General features: G+C 40.9%; 1 protein-coding gene across 2 annotated transcripts in view; it reads right to left on the bottom strand.

Annotated features, from left to right (window-relative positions):
- The window catches only part of Abca13 (ATP binding cassette subfamily A member 13), a 432,541-nt gene that overhangs the window by 45,829 nt on the left and 371,131 nt on the right, over nucleotides 1-15,581 (bottom strand). For both annotated transcript variants that reach the window (XM_076545963.1, XM_076545964.1), the window contains 3 exons: nucleotides 14,562-14,712; nucleotides 8,450-8,584; nucleotides 2,046-2,149 (listed from right to left, as the gene is read on the bottom strand). In XM_076545963.1, the coding sequence (XP_076402078.1) occupies nucleotides 2,046-2,149; nucleotides 8,450-8,584; nucleotides 14,562-14,712 (390 nt within the window). The remainder of the gene's footprint in view (nucleotides 1-2,045; nucleotides 2,150-8,449; nucleotides 8,585-14,561; nucleotides 14,713-15,581) is intronic.

The raw sequence follows: 15,581 nt of genomic DNA, 5'->3' as shown, positions 1-15,581 counted from the left end.
TAACACAGGATCTAACAAGACTCGGTATGTATAACCTCATCTACCTAAAAAATAAAATGTAAATATAAGTTCCCAAAAATATAATAAGGACAAGATGATACTTGGGCCTTGTGGTAAAGGTCTACATTATCCCAGTGACTTGGGAGGCTAACACAGAGAAAACACAACTTTAAGGCCATCCTGAGCTAGAGAGGAAATTGAAGGCCAGCCTGGGCAACATTGAGACTTTGCCTCCAAATGAAGGGTAAAGGAGGAATGGTTATGTATCTCAGTGGTAAAGCATGTGCCTAGTATGTGTGAGGCTCTAGGTTTAATTTGTATTGCTACCAAAAGAGAAAGGAATTCTTCGCAAGTCAAACATGAGTTCATTGCACAGTCGAACAATCAAGCTCCTTGGCATTTACTCAGAAGGTCTGAAAAACATCCACATAAAAACCTGCACATGGATGTTTATAACAGCTTTGCTCGTAATTACCCAAACTTGTCAGTAATCAAAGCATCTGTCAGTGCATGAGCAGATAAATAAACTCCGGCACAGCCAGACAATAGAACATTGCTCGCTGTTGAGAGGCAATGGGCTTACAAACAAGGAAAAAATGAGGGAAATAGGGAGAGAAGCCAGCCTTGAAAGGCTTGGGAGGTAGTCCAGATGTGTGACTTCTGGAAACAGCACAACTATACTGGCAGTAAAATGTCTGATTCCCAGAGGTCGGGAGAAGGAAGGGTGAACAGGGAAACATGAGGAACTTTTCAGGCAATGTAGGGAGCTAAAGTATATCTTGAGTTTGGGTAGTATTTTCCCAAAGCCATGGGATGCCACCACCAAGAGGAAAGACACTATAAGTATGGATTCAGATAACAGTGCTTGTGTGTCTCTGAGGGTTTACTCACTGTAGCAAATGCCCCACTCCAGACAAACGTTGATAAATGTGTCCACATGTTATGGGTGTAGGTGCACAGTTAATCTCTTTATGTTTATTTATTTTTTTATTTGCTATTTCTCTCTCTCTCTCTCTCTCTCTCTCTCTCTCTCTCTCTCTCTGTGTGTGTGTGTGTGTGTGTGTGTGTGTGTGTGTGTGTGTGTATGTATATATGTGAGGTGTTGTATGTGTTATATTGTCTGTGTGTGACTGTGGGCACATGCATGTTATGGCATATTTATGGAGGTTAGAAGATAGCCTTTAGGAGTTGTTTCTCTCCTTCAACTGTGGGTTTGGGCAATGAAGTTTGGGACCCCAGATTTGTACTTTTACCCACCGAGGCACAGTGCCATCCCTATTTCTTAAAGTATTAATAATGCACTATTCAGCAAAATTAAAGAAGGAATTACTGACGTGCTATAGCCTGGATAAGCATTTAATACCCTGTAAATGAAAGTAGTCAGATACAAATGCATATGTATTATATAATTCTATTAATACGAAATGCCCATAAGAGTCAAATTTTCAGAACTTAACAGTTCCTGACACCTCATTCATAGCATATTTTAGTTAAACCTGGAAGGAAAATAAAGCCTAAACTTATAACCTGTTCTTCATTTCAAGTTCAGGGTTGTCATTAGCCAAACTCTACTGTTTTCCATGTAATGGTTTCATGAAATCTACATTTGTATTGCTGCATGGCATGTAAGTGTTTTATTAAGCTGAGAGAGGGAGACTCTGGTGGAGAATTCTAACTACAAAATTAATTCTGTAACAAGATCCAGTAGCAGGTTGAGCATGCATTTCAGATGATTTACAGGTGGGAATAGGGGGGACTTTGGGGGGAAAGGAGTTGGTGATCCTTAAGAAAGGCAGACAGAGTCAAGCCCTCACCTGAACATCATCACCATTTGAATGGATCTATAGCACAGCTCATGGGAAGACCCCAGTTCTAACTCTGCTCCTCTGTAGGCCTCGGCCACATGACATAACCTCTCTCTGTTTTAGTCTCCCAAAGTGTTCCTGGGATTGAGGACTAATGAAGGCACATCTGTGCCGTTCTCTGGGTATCCTCATTGCTAGCAAGCCTTGCTGAGGAACTGGCAATTAGAGGGGACAGTTCACCTGTGAGAGGTCAGCACCGCAGCACAACCATCCTGAACTTCCTGTGATATTGTTTGCCACAGGTACCGCTTAGAGCAGGGATCCATTCCAGAGCTGGGTTCATCCTGAGAGGAAGAAAACACACAGTGATGGTCATTTGGTGAACACCAGGAATGCATGTCTACTATCACATGAATACAGACCTTGGCATGGAGGAAACCCTCATTGTGATACTAACAGACAAATGTCCATTGGGTTCCCTGCCCTGCTCTACATTTAAGATGAGGCAGACTCTCCATGGTGTGAGGACTCCACTACACTCCTTTACACAGTATACAGGGGCCAGGAACTCTGCATGCCTCAATTTCACTTTGCCTTGGTAGGTGCCCTACAGAGAACAAACACAGATACCCCCTGTCTGCATGTCTTAGTAGCATGAGAACACACAAGAATGGATATATGGTGAATGGCCCTGAGAAACCAAAAAGAAAGCTCTCAGCCCTGCCTTACCTCTTTGTGCTGAGAAAAGATATATATACCCGAAGAATTTGCATACATCTGCCACAACTGGCTAAACTTGTATGTACACATGTAGAGGAGAGGTCTGAATATCCCCAGGATCATTTCACCGGACTGACTGGTGAAGGAGTCCCTCCAAATAGTAGTTATTAAGACAGTCCAGTAAGATGACTGCTTCAGAATGGAGACAGCAGCATGAGGTTTCATGTAACTGTGACACCACTAGATGCACACAGCAGCATTCCAGTAACAATCCGTGTAATGAAGAACTGTGAGCAGAGTGACAGGATTGGAGACTGTCATCTTTGCAAAGCTCAGTGGGTTACAAGTGATTACAAGTAAGAAAATCAAGAGAATCAGGAAAACAACACATGAACAAACCAACGGTTGCAAAGGAGATGAAAATCAGATGCGAGGAGCTGGTGATTCTGAAGCAGGAACTTCAGAGAGCAAAAGGATAAGTGTGACAGAGTCTTTATTGCAGACTGGATGCAGTCAATGGAGAAGTCATAAACACGGACTATTTAAAATTGTCCAATCATAGGAGAAGTGGAGAAAGACTGAAAATAGTGAAGAAAGCATTCACTGGGAAAAAGGCTGGCCTTGTGCACTGCTGGACCAAAGGTAATTTGGAGCAGTCATTATAAATTGGTGATACAGGCAGCAACCACATGATCATATAACCCTGCAGGTCCACTAGTGTGTACACAGTCAAAGGCAATGAGATGAATGGTACCTTGCACACATGCACATCTGCTACATTGCCACTCACATCAGCCAGTGTATGGAAGTGCCCAACATTGGACACATGGATTAAAAATGAGAAATTCTAGAGATGGGGTCAATAAGATGCAGGTACTTTGAAGAGAGTTACAGGAAAAATACAGCAGGGGAACTTGAACTAGGAGTTACAGTGGGAGAAGAAAGGAAGAACGGATATATAAATAACACCAAGGATGTTTGATAAGGATATAGGAAAATATTATTTTATATAAATATGTGTGTTTGCATATATATACATTTTTGATGGACTTTTTTCCATGTGGGGTGATAATGTTAGGCTAAGAGTCATAAATAATCTCATAAAACTTCAGGATCAGGCAATGGGAACCTTCCTTTGTTGCCTCCTAGAACTTGAAAGTAAGACCTACTACAAAAATAATGTAAGTGCTGAGCAGGACTTGGAAGAAGCAAGATGGAACTGCCCTTGAAGCCTCCTCCCCGATGACTAGCTCTAACAGTATTGGAAGGTCCTGTGTAAGTTGCCAAGGGTGAAAAGCAATCAATCCTATCTAGATGTAAAGCCTATGAACCCCAACAATGATGAACCTGATAAGTTATCCCCAGTAATGCAATAGTGGCACTTTTATCTGTCTAATTGGACCTAAAGTACTTATTCATACCTGATATTGCAAACCTAGCCAACTATCCAAAGCTAGAGAGAACATGGACCCTGAAAGAGAACTTAGTATTGCCATTTTCCTAAACCAATGTAATTTTAACTGTTTTCTAAATATTTATCCTTATACTCACAGGTAAGTATAGTTCTCAACCCTCACAAAAGCAGCTTCTTTTAGCAACAGATGGAGACTATCACAGAGATCTACAACTGGTCAAAATGCAGAGAATATGTGCCCATGGGATAGCGAGCCCCAGCTGAAACAATACAACCTACACGTAAGGCTCAGAAACAACAGAAAAGGGTATAAGAGCCAAAGGTCCAGAATTCCTGCTGTCATAGAGTGTCTTTTAGAAATACATGGAAGTTGTACCCATGTAATCTCAACAATGTGATTAGCTAAACAATGTGATTAGCAAGCAATACTAATAATTGGCACTATCTTCAATACGCATTTTCTCTGTCAGCTCCTTCTTGTTAGTTTCTGATTGAAGAGGTAGATTCTTGGCAGTGGCTGTAAGCTGGCCCCTTCTGTATGGATGAATGCACCTATGAAGTCTCCCTTAATAAGACTTGTGCTCTCTGTCACCCAGGCAATTGCCTTCTGATAGTCCACTGTCTTGTATAATGAGCACAGCAATCCAGATATCAATGCGGATGGCACAAACTCCATTATATCCCACCCCTACATGAAGAGCACCAGGTAATCAACTGAGAGAGGGAGAATCAGTTTTCTTCAGGAACAAACTTCCTGATAAACTAAACAATCCCAAGTGTTCATCCCTAAAAAAACACACATATGAGCAACACACAAGGGCTCAGTAGGGTATGCACATGTGTTCGTGCATATATGTGTGTGCATGCGTGTTACTGAAAATTATAATTAAAGATTCAGTGGGGGTGGATACAAGCAGAGTTAGAGGACAGAACTCACACCTGCACATAAACTCTAAAACTCACAGAAACAAGGAGCAGAAAGGAAGTTTTGGGGGGTGGAACATGAGAATCTGGGTAGATACTGCTCAAAGGACAGAACACTAATGTCAGTTAACTAACCAATCAGAATCAACTCTGGATTGGGGATTTTTATGGCGGGAATGTTTTGTACTCTCCAAAATTCAAATTTAGACAATGTCCCCAGTGAATTTGGTGCTGGAGGTGTGGCTTTCAGAAGGCACTATATTATGAAGATTCCACCCTCATGGATGCCATTGGTTTACCTATAAAAAAGAGAGTGATAGAGAGGCCATCCTTTTTTGTATTTGTGACTTCTGCCACATGAAGACATAACATTCCTCCCCTCTAGGGGAGGCACCATTGGAGCTATCTTGAAAACGGCTTATCACCACATACCTATAGGTGCCCTGATCCAAGACTTCCAACCTCTAGAAGAGTGAACAATGATTCTCTGTTCTCTGAGTGACCAAATCTTTGACAACCTGATTGATAGTGGGGAAAGTGGACCAACAGGGTCTGTAGTCAACAACACTGTGTTGAGTGGTTAGAATGTTCTCCTCACCAACTGATGCCACTAAGTGAGTTAACCAGTAAGTCATTAAGCTTGGATGTGGTCATCATTACAAATGTATGGTTATAGTAAAACATCGCATTGTATACTTTAGATTCATACAGCTCATATTCATCAATGATGCTTCAGTAAAACTGGGGTTGGGAGAAAGACACATTTTCACACCAGTTTAGTTTCTCTTGGTGATCTGATAGGGAAAGCCAAATGTGATGTTTTTAAAATGAAACCTCTACTTCCATAAACTTTCAGAATGGCCTCCCCAGAAAGATATATGATAGTAGAAAGGACATCATTTATTGAAAAACAGCAAATAAATTGAAGTTTCTTGGAACCTGAAGCTTTCCTCTTCAATAAACTCCCAAATACTTGTTATCTGAGCCACTTTTAAGGGAAGTCTTGCCCAGCTGTGTGATGCATGTCTGTGCTTTTTGCAGTCAGGGAGCACTAAACATATATCTCTTAAGAGCTTCTGGCCATCAACTTGCCCCAAAGAGGAAAGCAGGAAGGGAATGGGGATGAAAACACTGATCAGGAAAACAAATACTTGGTCTTTTCTGCAAATTAAGTGATGTACATGTACTGATTAAAAAGTAAGAAAATAAAAAGTGGCGTCTAGTATTGCTCAGGAAGAAGGTTGAGTGGGTGATTTTTAAACTCTCCTGATTCTTGCCCACTTCTTGTCTCTGTAGAGAATGTCAAAGGCATTGCTTTAATCTGATGATTTGAACACAGCCATCATCACAGTAACTCCGCAGGCACTGGGTGACATATTTAATATGGATTATTTGATTTACTGCTTTCAACATCTCCATGAGATAGACACAATTAAGAGCACTGCTCTGAGACAGAGACAACAGGCACACATTTTCAAGGATGCACTGAGGAACTGTAATAAGACATCTAAACCTGGTCACTTGGCCACTGTACCAGAGACCTTGGCACTTAGGGTTAGTGCAAATGAGGGTATGTGGAAGAAGAAAAATTGGGGTATAGAATGAGCCAAGGAAATGGTTCCAGAGTAGAGGTCCTTTCAGTGGAATGAGGAAACACACCATGCCTAGATGAGTGTAAGAACATCCAGTCAGAATTGGTGAATGCCAGTGACCTCTAAACTCAACACAGCCTGCCTCATCTTGACTGGATATTGTCATTGCAGAATGGGACAAGTGATTATGATAGATAGATAGATAGATAGATAGATAGATAGATAGATAGATAGATTCTTTATAATAAATAAATAACCCTGATATTGGACCTTTTAATAGCAAATTATGAACAAGCAGAGTTTCTAAGATCCAACCAGTAGATGAAAAATTCATTTTTCCTACACTGTTCTTCTGGGTCTCCATTAGCTCCCCCAGGGAAATGATATTTTCATGTATGAACAACATAAAAAGATCACTTTTACTTCCTAGACTTTGAATGCTCCTGGGACTATCTCCCAAGGTGAAACTTTGGGTGGACTGCAGTGCCTACCAATGGCATAAGAAGAATGTTCTTTACTTGGTTAAATGACTTTGTACAGTAAAAGCCACTTTTAAATACACAGCAATAGGCTCTGTTTATTGATAACAAATCCTTTCCCCCAGATAAGGTAATCTGAATTGGCTATTTCCAGATAGATGATAGACTGCCTCGACTCAAAGCCATATTCCTGCTCTATCTCTTGGTAGAACTCCTTCTGCCTTCCTCTATATCCATGCTGCATGGATATGTTAGACAGCTCTCTATCACTATAACAAATACCTGATACAATCAACTTATAAAGCAGGAATGCTTCACTTGACTTGATTTTTAAAGTTTCAACACAGGATGGGCCTATTGCTTTTGGTTCTACATGAAAACAAGTTAGTTCATCACAGCATGGAAGTGTGATTGAGTCCTCTCCTTCATGGACAGGAATTGAAAATGAGAAAGAGGAATGGGCTAGAGTCTTCCTGCCCACTTAGAACATTCCTACAATGACCTAAGGACCTTCTGCTGAGAGCTCTTAGAGCAGCAGTTCGAAGCTTGTAGTTCTCAGCCCCAACAGCTGTCACATATCAGATATCTTGCATATCGAATATATACATTATGATTCATAACAGTAGTAAATTACAGTAATGAAGTAGCAACAGAATAACTTCACAGTTGGGGTCACCACAACATGAGAAACTATATTAAAGGGTCGTAGCATTGGGAAGGTTGAGAAACAGTACCTTAGACATTATACTACCTCGCATCACTAAGAGCTATAAAATAAACTGTTAGCACATGGATTTGGGGAGATGATAAATTAAACACAACAAACTCTGATGCCTATCCTCATGATTTACCATGGGTGCATGTCAGCAACAATAAATATAAATCCATAAGCAAAAATAAATATAAATCCATAAGCAGACTAAGACTCCAAAGCAATTTGTCAGAAGAAATAAATCTTCACCAGGGAAGAGCACACCAACTAGTTATCCAATACCAAGTGATCAGCCATGAAAACATACATACAAATAACATTACACAGATTGATCAAGTCATATTTAAAAATATGTATGTATATGCACATACATATATGTGTGCAAGAATAATTAATGAAAAAGAGGCTATGAATTTGAAAGGAGGATTTGGAGGGAGGAAAGGGAAAGCAGAAACATTCTAATTTTATTATAATCCCAAAAGTAAAGAAACAAAAACTGAAACTAATGAAATAAATGTTAAAGAAAAACATGTATTTGTTTTCAGACAAAAGGTGAACGCTAATATTTTAATACTCATTTAATGTTAATATTTTTATGTGACTCTACCATAAGAATGTCTGATGTTTGTAAAATAGCATTGTTATCTTATAATACGTTGGAAAAATACTCACTTAGGGCAGAGTCTTTTAGTTCATAGAGTTGATGTCTCAAGTCCTGGAGTTCTAGAGAAGTTCTTAACGTTGAAATCATTTCTAGCATGTGTTTATGACATCAACACAACCCTGACATTTCAAGCACTCACCAATAGAAGAATGTCAGGCTTCCCCACCAGGGCCAGGGCAGTGGAGAGCTTCCGTCTGGTGCCCCCACTGTATGTGGCCACAGGTTTGTCCACGTGAGGTTCGAGATGCAGGCGCCTTACCAGATCTGCAGCCACCTGAAAGAGAAAAGCTGTCCATGAACCTTTCTCCATGATGCCCACATGATGTGTGTTGCCCCGACTCCTGCCACCTCCCACCATGCCTGTGTTCCTCTCGCACAGAGGACTTCCCTATTCCACTTCACTTTATGAGACAGAGAACAATGGGAAAAGAGCAGGGGGAAAAGGATCTGTCTGTGACCACTTAGGATGGCCAAACACAGGTCTGGAGATGAGAAGATGCTGAATCAATGCTGAGTCTAGATGAATACCTACATTCAGGTGAGTACAATAAAGAGGTTGTCCCTCCCGGAAAAAAAAAAAAAAAAAAAGGCTGAGAAGGAGCTGGCTAGAAAAGCAACAAAGAAAACAAGACAGCAAAAATCTCAAGGGAAACAACGCTGAGTGAGGCCATTGATAATATGTATCCACTCAGAGTTTGGTTTATTCAGTATCCAGGCCGAGGAAAGATAGGACCAGTTTCTTCCTACTAGTCGCTGGGAACTATCTGATGACGTCATGAGGGTGTGGCTCCATTCAACAAAACCTACACACATCCTCAGCCACCAGGGTTAGCTCTGAAGCCCTCACCTCTCTGTCCTCTCCAATGTGCATCAAGTCTCCAAGACTGCACTTCTGCTGGTATTCCCCAGGATAATTTGCCCCAAACTACTTCTCATATGTTTCTACTTTTGCCTCCTGTATGGGACCCAAATTAGGCATTTTGTGTGTTTTTTTTTCCAACAGTATTGTACAATTTTTAAAAATACACACTTCATATAATTCTTGTGTAGATAAGAATCTATATTAATCAAGGTGTTAATGCAGATATAATTGCATATTTGTTTCTCAGATATTGTCTCATAACCAAACTACTGAGAAATATATCTCAGTTCAAATTTAGAAGGAGAAATCATATAGTATTATGACAGTTGATAATTGTATATTTTAAAGTACTAAATAAGACAGTGTTTTTTGTTTCACAAAAATATATACTTGTTTCACAAACATATACCTATTAGGGTTATAATAATATGATGATCATGATATATCACAAACTTCAAAACATTTTGGATGATAACATCTTTAACCCAAATTATTCAGACTGTATTTGTGTGGCTTCAAAATAATTTAGAAAATGAGCTAAAACACGAGTGCTGGTCAAGTGTGAGTCAAGCAGACAGAAGTCAAGGCCCAAGAGGCAGACAGAGACTAAATCCCGAGTCTCCCACAGTCTCTCAGAAAGCCATCTCAAGGTCAATCCTTTGTTCTCAATGAAAATATTCAAGCCATTTTCTCCAGACTGTCTCACGGGAAACCTCCCTTCTCCTGGATTCATTTAGTCCAATTATGTCAATTAAAATAATTGAATAAAAGCCTTTTTAAGCAAATAAAAACTTCAAAATATTTTATCCAGGATTAGAAAACAAACACAAATGACTAATTGGGGTGCTTCGGTAAAAGGACTAAGCCAGAAAGCCTGTGCTACGGAGCTTAGCGACAACCCACAGCGTCCCTGGAATCACAAAGCCGAAGCATAAGCCTTGTCCTGGGTGATGTTCTTAGGGAGGATGGAGGGAGGCAGCAGGCTCCCTAGGAGAAGGCTTTGCTTCAGTGACAGTAGCACTGTGGTCACACAGATAGTCCACCACTTTTGAGAACTACAAACACAGAGAGCTGTGAGATTAGCACAAGCAAACAGAAACAGGAAAAGTGGACATTTGGGTTATATTTTTGGAGTTATGGAAAGGCTAAAAGTGTACCTGCATTACAAACCTTCTTTGTGATACACTGTATTTTATTGAGAAGGGGAATGAGAAGAGGCTAATAATGGGGAGAAACAAAGCAAAATAATGATGAAAAGCCCTGGTTTTATAGCAATGCGCCTCAGAGTGAATGCATTCTTAATAAATTTGCCAAATGCTCTTGGTTATTTTTATGAAACCCGAGAATGTTTGTCATATTTTCCTAATTTCACAAAAGGTTAAATAGTGCAGACTACAAATCCCAGAGCAGCTAATCATAGGAAGATTCCAGAACGTGTAGGAAGAAATGTCTGATCTAATGCTCTGTGAATGTCACTTTCAGAAAATAACTGAAAATGATCTAATAAGAAGCATTTTGTTGCCATCTTTTCTGCACTCAGCACCACTATCAAAATAATGGCAAATGTAATGACCAAGAAATCGAGGCTGGCAAAATGCTACCTAGACCCCAAAATGTCATAAGCCATAAAATCTCACTGTTATTGTCCCAGAATAACAAAATGTCATAAGTTACAGGATCTTACACTTGTTTTTTTCTCTTAGAAATCTCTAGAAAGTGTGCCACATTTAGAGCAGAAGACTGAAATTCATTATCTTTATGGCCCAGGCTGTAACACATTCAGCACAGTAGAACTTCGTGAAATATCCTGTAGCCGAAACAGATTGTTCAGGAAAGCATGCACACTCATCAGATTTCTGAACCAAAAACTGCCCGTGTGCAGGTGTGATGACCATATCAAAAGTGTTCTGTGAAATTCAAGATGAAATTGAGACACTGAGCAGGAAAAAGAAGCCAAGGATTTCCAAGGAAAAGGCCATCATGTGACCTTCCCTCTGCCAGTGACCTTCTAGTTGATTCTTCTTCACTCAAAACTTAGCTCTTTCAAGACCCACCAAGAATGGGGAAAAGAAATTTAAGATGTAAGCAATGTCTACAGAGATGTTGCTGAAAGCAGCACGCAGGAGCATTCTGAGGGCTGGAAAGATGGCTCAGTGGTTAAGAGAGCTGGCTGCTCCCGAGGCTCTGTGTTCAATTCCCAGCAACCACATAGTGGCTCACAACCAGCTAGGGTAGGAACTGATGCCCTCTTCTGACATAAAGTCGTGCATGAATACAAAGCATCCATATACACAAAATAAATAAGTCTTAAAAAAAAAAAGATGGATTCTGAGAGCAATGTGCAGGTATTTACAAGGATAGAACCAATAAGGTGTCTATTCCTATCCCAAAGAAGATCAAAATACAGATTTCACCAGGTTTCAGCCCAATTAGAAGTGTTGTTTGGATATATTAACTCAGGAAATACCAGAAACTTCTCTCACACGCCTTCCCTCATCTTTCAGATTATAAGTGCATTCCAGAGTCATTTGGCTCTAATTTGATACTAGATGTTTCACGAACCTGGTCGGTTGAATCCAAGCTTAAAGTGCACCCTCTGCACACAACTGTATGGCATGAACAATGAACTGGAAATGAACACTTCAACCAGCAGAAGCTAAATTCCAGTCAAATGAAGGGGTAACCTTTTCTTGCCTAAGTAAACAGTTAGGGGTTGCAACTGTAAGGGGCAAGATTACAGGTAGAACAGATCAGTGAACTCGGAACAGGTGGACTGAGTGCCCTGGAGTAGAGGCAGAACACAGTGCAAGGCTTGAGCTGAAGGCCAGGAGAGGAAGAAGGGTGAGGGCCTGTGAGGGTGAGACAGAAAGGGCTTCTCAGCAAGCACAGGGCATCTCCTTGAATCAGAGGACACAGTGACGGACCATTTTTCCATAGACAAGAGAGAATCCTGTAGAATAAGACTAATTTGAGTGGCAGGTACATTAGGAGGGGACAAAATGCCTCTTTTGTATCCATGGCTCAGGGCTTGAACAGGAGTGTCTATCTGGGCCCAACTCATTGGTGCGCAACAGGAAGTAAATAATGAAGAAAAGCTCCAAGCTAGAGTAGCCCCCTAGTCATTGAGTACAGTTTCTGTTTCCTTGATCACACCAAAAGCTGGAGAACCAAGCCTGAGATATCGATGAGGGAAGACATTGTGTTCTAGTCCGCTAGCCAACGACTGCCAGGGTGGTGTCAATCAAAAGCCTTTGCTCCAGAGCTGCTACCCGTGTTTCATTTTCCCCAATTGTAAAACCAGACAAACACTTCTTAACTGTTTGAACATGGTGTGAGACAGACATATAGAAAGACAATCATGTGTCACTTAGGAAGAGGATACATTCTGAGAAGTGAATTTTCAGGCATTTCATCATGCTGTGAACCTCAAAGAACTCTCCCCCAATCCTAGGTAGTAGATGTCAAGAGATACGGTAAATACAAGGTGCCTGAGGCTGTTTCCAGGACATGTGGTCTTGCAGTAATCCATTTTTATAAGTAGAAGTAAATCTACAAAGCAAACACACACACACACACACACACACACACACACACACACACACACACACACTAAAGTGCAGCAAATACATAAACCAGCAGTAGTCAAAAGCATTATGTACAGCCGTCATTGATACAGCTGAGGGCAGAGATTTGTTGACAGCACCACAGTCACACAAGTCATGTGTCAGGAGGCAATGTTAAGGTGGGTGTGATGTCATCAAGCTATTGGGAATTTTCATGACAATTTTGTAACCTCACCATTTTGGGATCCTTGGCAAATAAAACATTAAGATATGCGTCATGACTACATTAACTAGATCATCTTTTTATGTTACTTAACACTAATATCCTGTAATAAGCACCTCAGAATCCTATGCTTATTCTATATTTCAAATGCTCATACAATTTACAGTAGTCAGAAATTGGCTGGGAAAGGCACTATGTCCTCTAGGAATACGGAAAAAAAAAATGTGCTCATCTATTAGAAAGCGCTGAATGAGCAAGTAGCAGTACCATCTGCATAATCCACTACAGTTTCATGAAAGAAATAAAGCAAGTTCCTAATTGGTGAGCATTAAAGTAACTTCTCAGTGGAGGAGTTCAAAACACAGACTGAAGGACAGTGGACTATCAGAAGGCAATTGCCTGGGTGACAGAGAGCACAAGTCTTATTAAGGGAGACTTCATAGGTGCATTCATCCATACAGAAGGGGCCAGCTTACAGCCACTGCCAAGAATCTACCTCTTCAATCAGAAACTAACAAGAAGGAGCTGACAGAGAAAATGCGTATTGAAGATAGTGCCAATTATTAGTATTGCTTGCTAAGAGCTGTTTGACTTCACTTGGTGGATCTCCTGCAGGGTGGTCAGTTGGCTTTGTTTATTAAGATGGGAGGTAAGTCAAGGGTCCTGGGTCTGAACAATGAAGTGGAGAGTTTCTATTCTAGTTTTGGAGCAGTTACAAGTTAAGGAACAGAAATAAAAAAATATAGACTACAGCATTACAAAAACAACCCAGGGAATGAATTGTCATGGACCAGCAGTGGCAGTGGCTATTAGCTTTGCCTACTGTGAATCCTAGGAAGTTACAACTCCTATAGACTCTGATTGATGGTACACCAAGAAGCTCCACCCCCTTTTATCCTACTCATTTTGCAGAACCAGAAATCTAGCCAGCACTTCACACACTACAAAGAGGTATACAAAGAGTAAAATGTGCTTGAAGCACCTTCCAGTCTGATACATTCCCATTTTAAAAGTCCTTTGAGCTGTCTGTCAAGGCTATTAGCTCTGATCTGACCACAGCTTTCATCACGAGAAGGACGAGTCTCCCCTGGCCACTGCTTCACCTGCTCTCCATCACTCTCAGGCAGCATGTAGGGAGGCCTGAGAGTTCTTGCAGTTCCAGGTGCTCCTTCATTCTTCTGAGACCACCCAGAAAGGCACTCCTCACAGGAAACTTTCTTCCTGCTCTCAGAGGAGCTATCCACTTCAACAACTCCCAAGTTCCACAAACACTCTGTGTCCAGTTGTGCAGTATTTGTTCCTGAACACAAATTCATAGGCCAGGAAATACACAGTCATTTATAGGAAAAAGATAAAAACTTAGGGATACAAAGTAACTGAGGGTATTGTTTTTTTTTCTTATCTCCTTGCATAGAACTCTCTCACAGACACATTTTTAAATATGCAATACTAATACTAATTTTAATGTTGGAAAATGACTTCCATGAATTCATCTGGTGGTGACTTCTTATCCTGGGGTGAGAGAACAGCCTTGGAGCCACAGCTGATAGACTAAGATCCCTTAGTGGATCCCTTTTCTCTGGAAACCCCCAAGATTGCTTACCTCTGGAATGTATTGCTTTGGAATCCCACGGAGGCTACAGTAGTATTGGAGATGTTCCCAGCCAGTCAGGAGCTCATCCAGGGCATCCTGCTGTGGACAGTAGCCAAAGAGGATGCCCACTTTGCCAGCAGAAGACAGATCCACCGTATCTCTGCACACACAAGTAGAACAGGCTGACAAAAGGCTTTATGAATATCTATCAAGACATCCCTTAGATCTGACTCATGGAGATATATGTTTGGTTGTTTGTTTATTGATTTTTTTGAGACAGTGTTTCTCTGTGTAGCTTTGCCCCTTTCCTGGAACTCACTCTGTAACCCAGGCTGACCTTGAATTCACAGGTATCTGCCTGCCTCTGCTTCCCAAGAGCTGGGATATATTGTTTATAATCTAAGAAATAAAACTTACCTGAAGATCAGAGGACAAAGCCAGTCACAGAGTTAGCCATAGAGCCAGGCAGTGGTGGCACACACCTTTAACCCTAGTATTTGGGAAGCTCACACACCATTAATCCCAACACTAGGAAGGTTGAGATAGGAAGTGAAATGGCTGGGCAGAGAAAAGCATATAAGGTAGGAGGAGACAGGAATTCAGGCCCTTTGTGGCTGAGGACTCAGGAGCATTCAGTCTGAGGATCCATGGAGACAGGATTGGCTGAGGAGCTGGCGAGGTGAGAAGTGGCTGTGGCTTGTCTCCTCTGATCTTTCTGCATTTACCCCAATATCTGGCTCCAGGTTTTTATTATAAGACCATTTAGGATTCTGGCAACACTGACTCATCATCAATCTCAATTGCTCTACTGTGTTTCCTATAGCTAACAATTTTGCACAACTATTTTCATCTAATGACAAATGAAGGGTACCAGAAAATGCCATACCAAAATGTGTATCTTGGTACATGGACTATTCAGCTAAAGGTAACAGCTTACTTAAACCAGCAAACTCTGAGAAAGCTATTTTATCTTTCCCCAGCTCTCTCTCTCTGCTCTTCCCTCTCTCTCTGTTCCCTCTCTGCTCCCTG

The sequence above is a fragment of the Peromyscus maniculatus genome, chromosome 10 (assembly GCF_049852395.1).
Source record: "Peromyscus maniculatus bairdii isolate BWxNUB_F1_BW_parent chromosome 10, HU_Pman_BW_mat_3.1, whole genome shotgun sequence".
Taxonomy (NCBI): Eukaryota; Metazoa; Chordata; class Mammalia; order Rodentia; family Cricetidae; genus Peromyscus; species Peromyscus maniculatus.
This window is presented reverse-complemented; position numbering and strand designations above follow the sequence as displayed.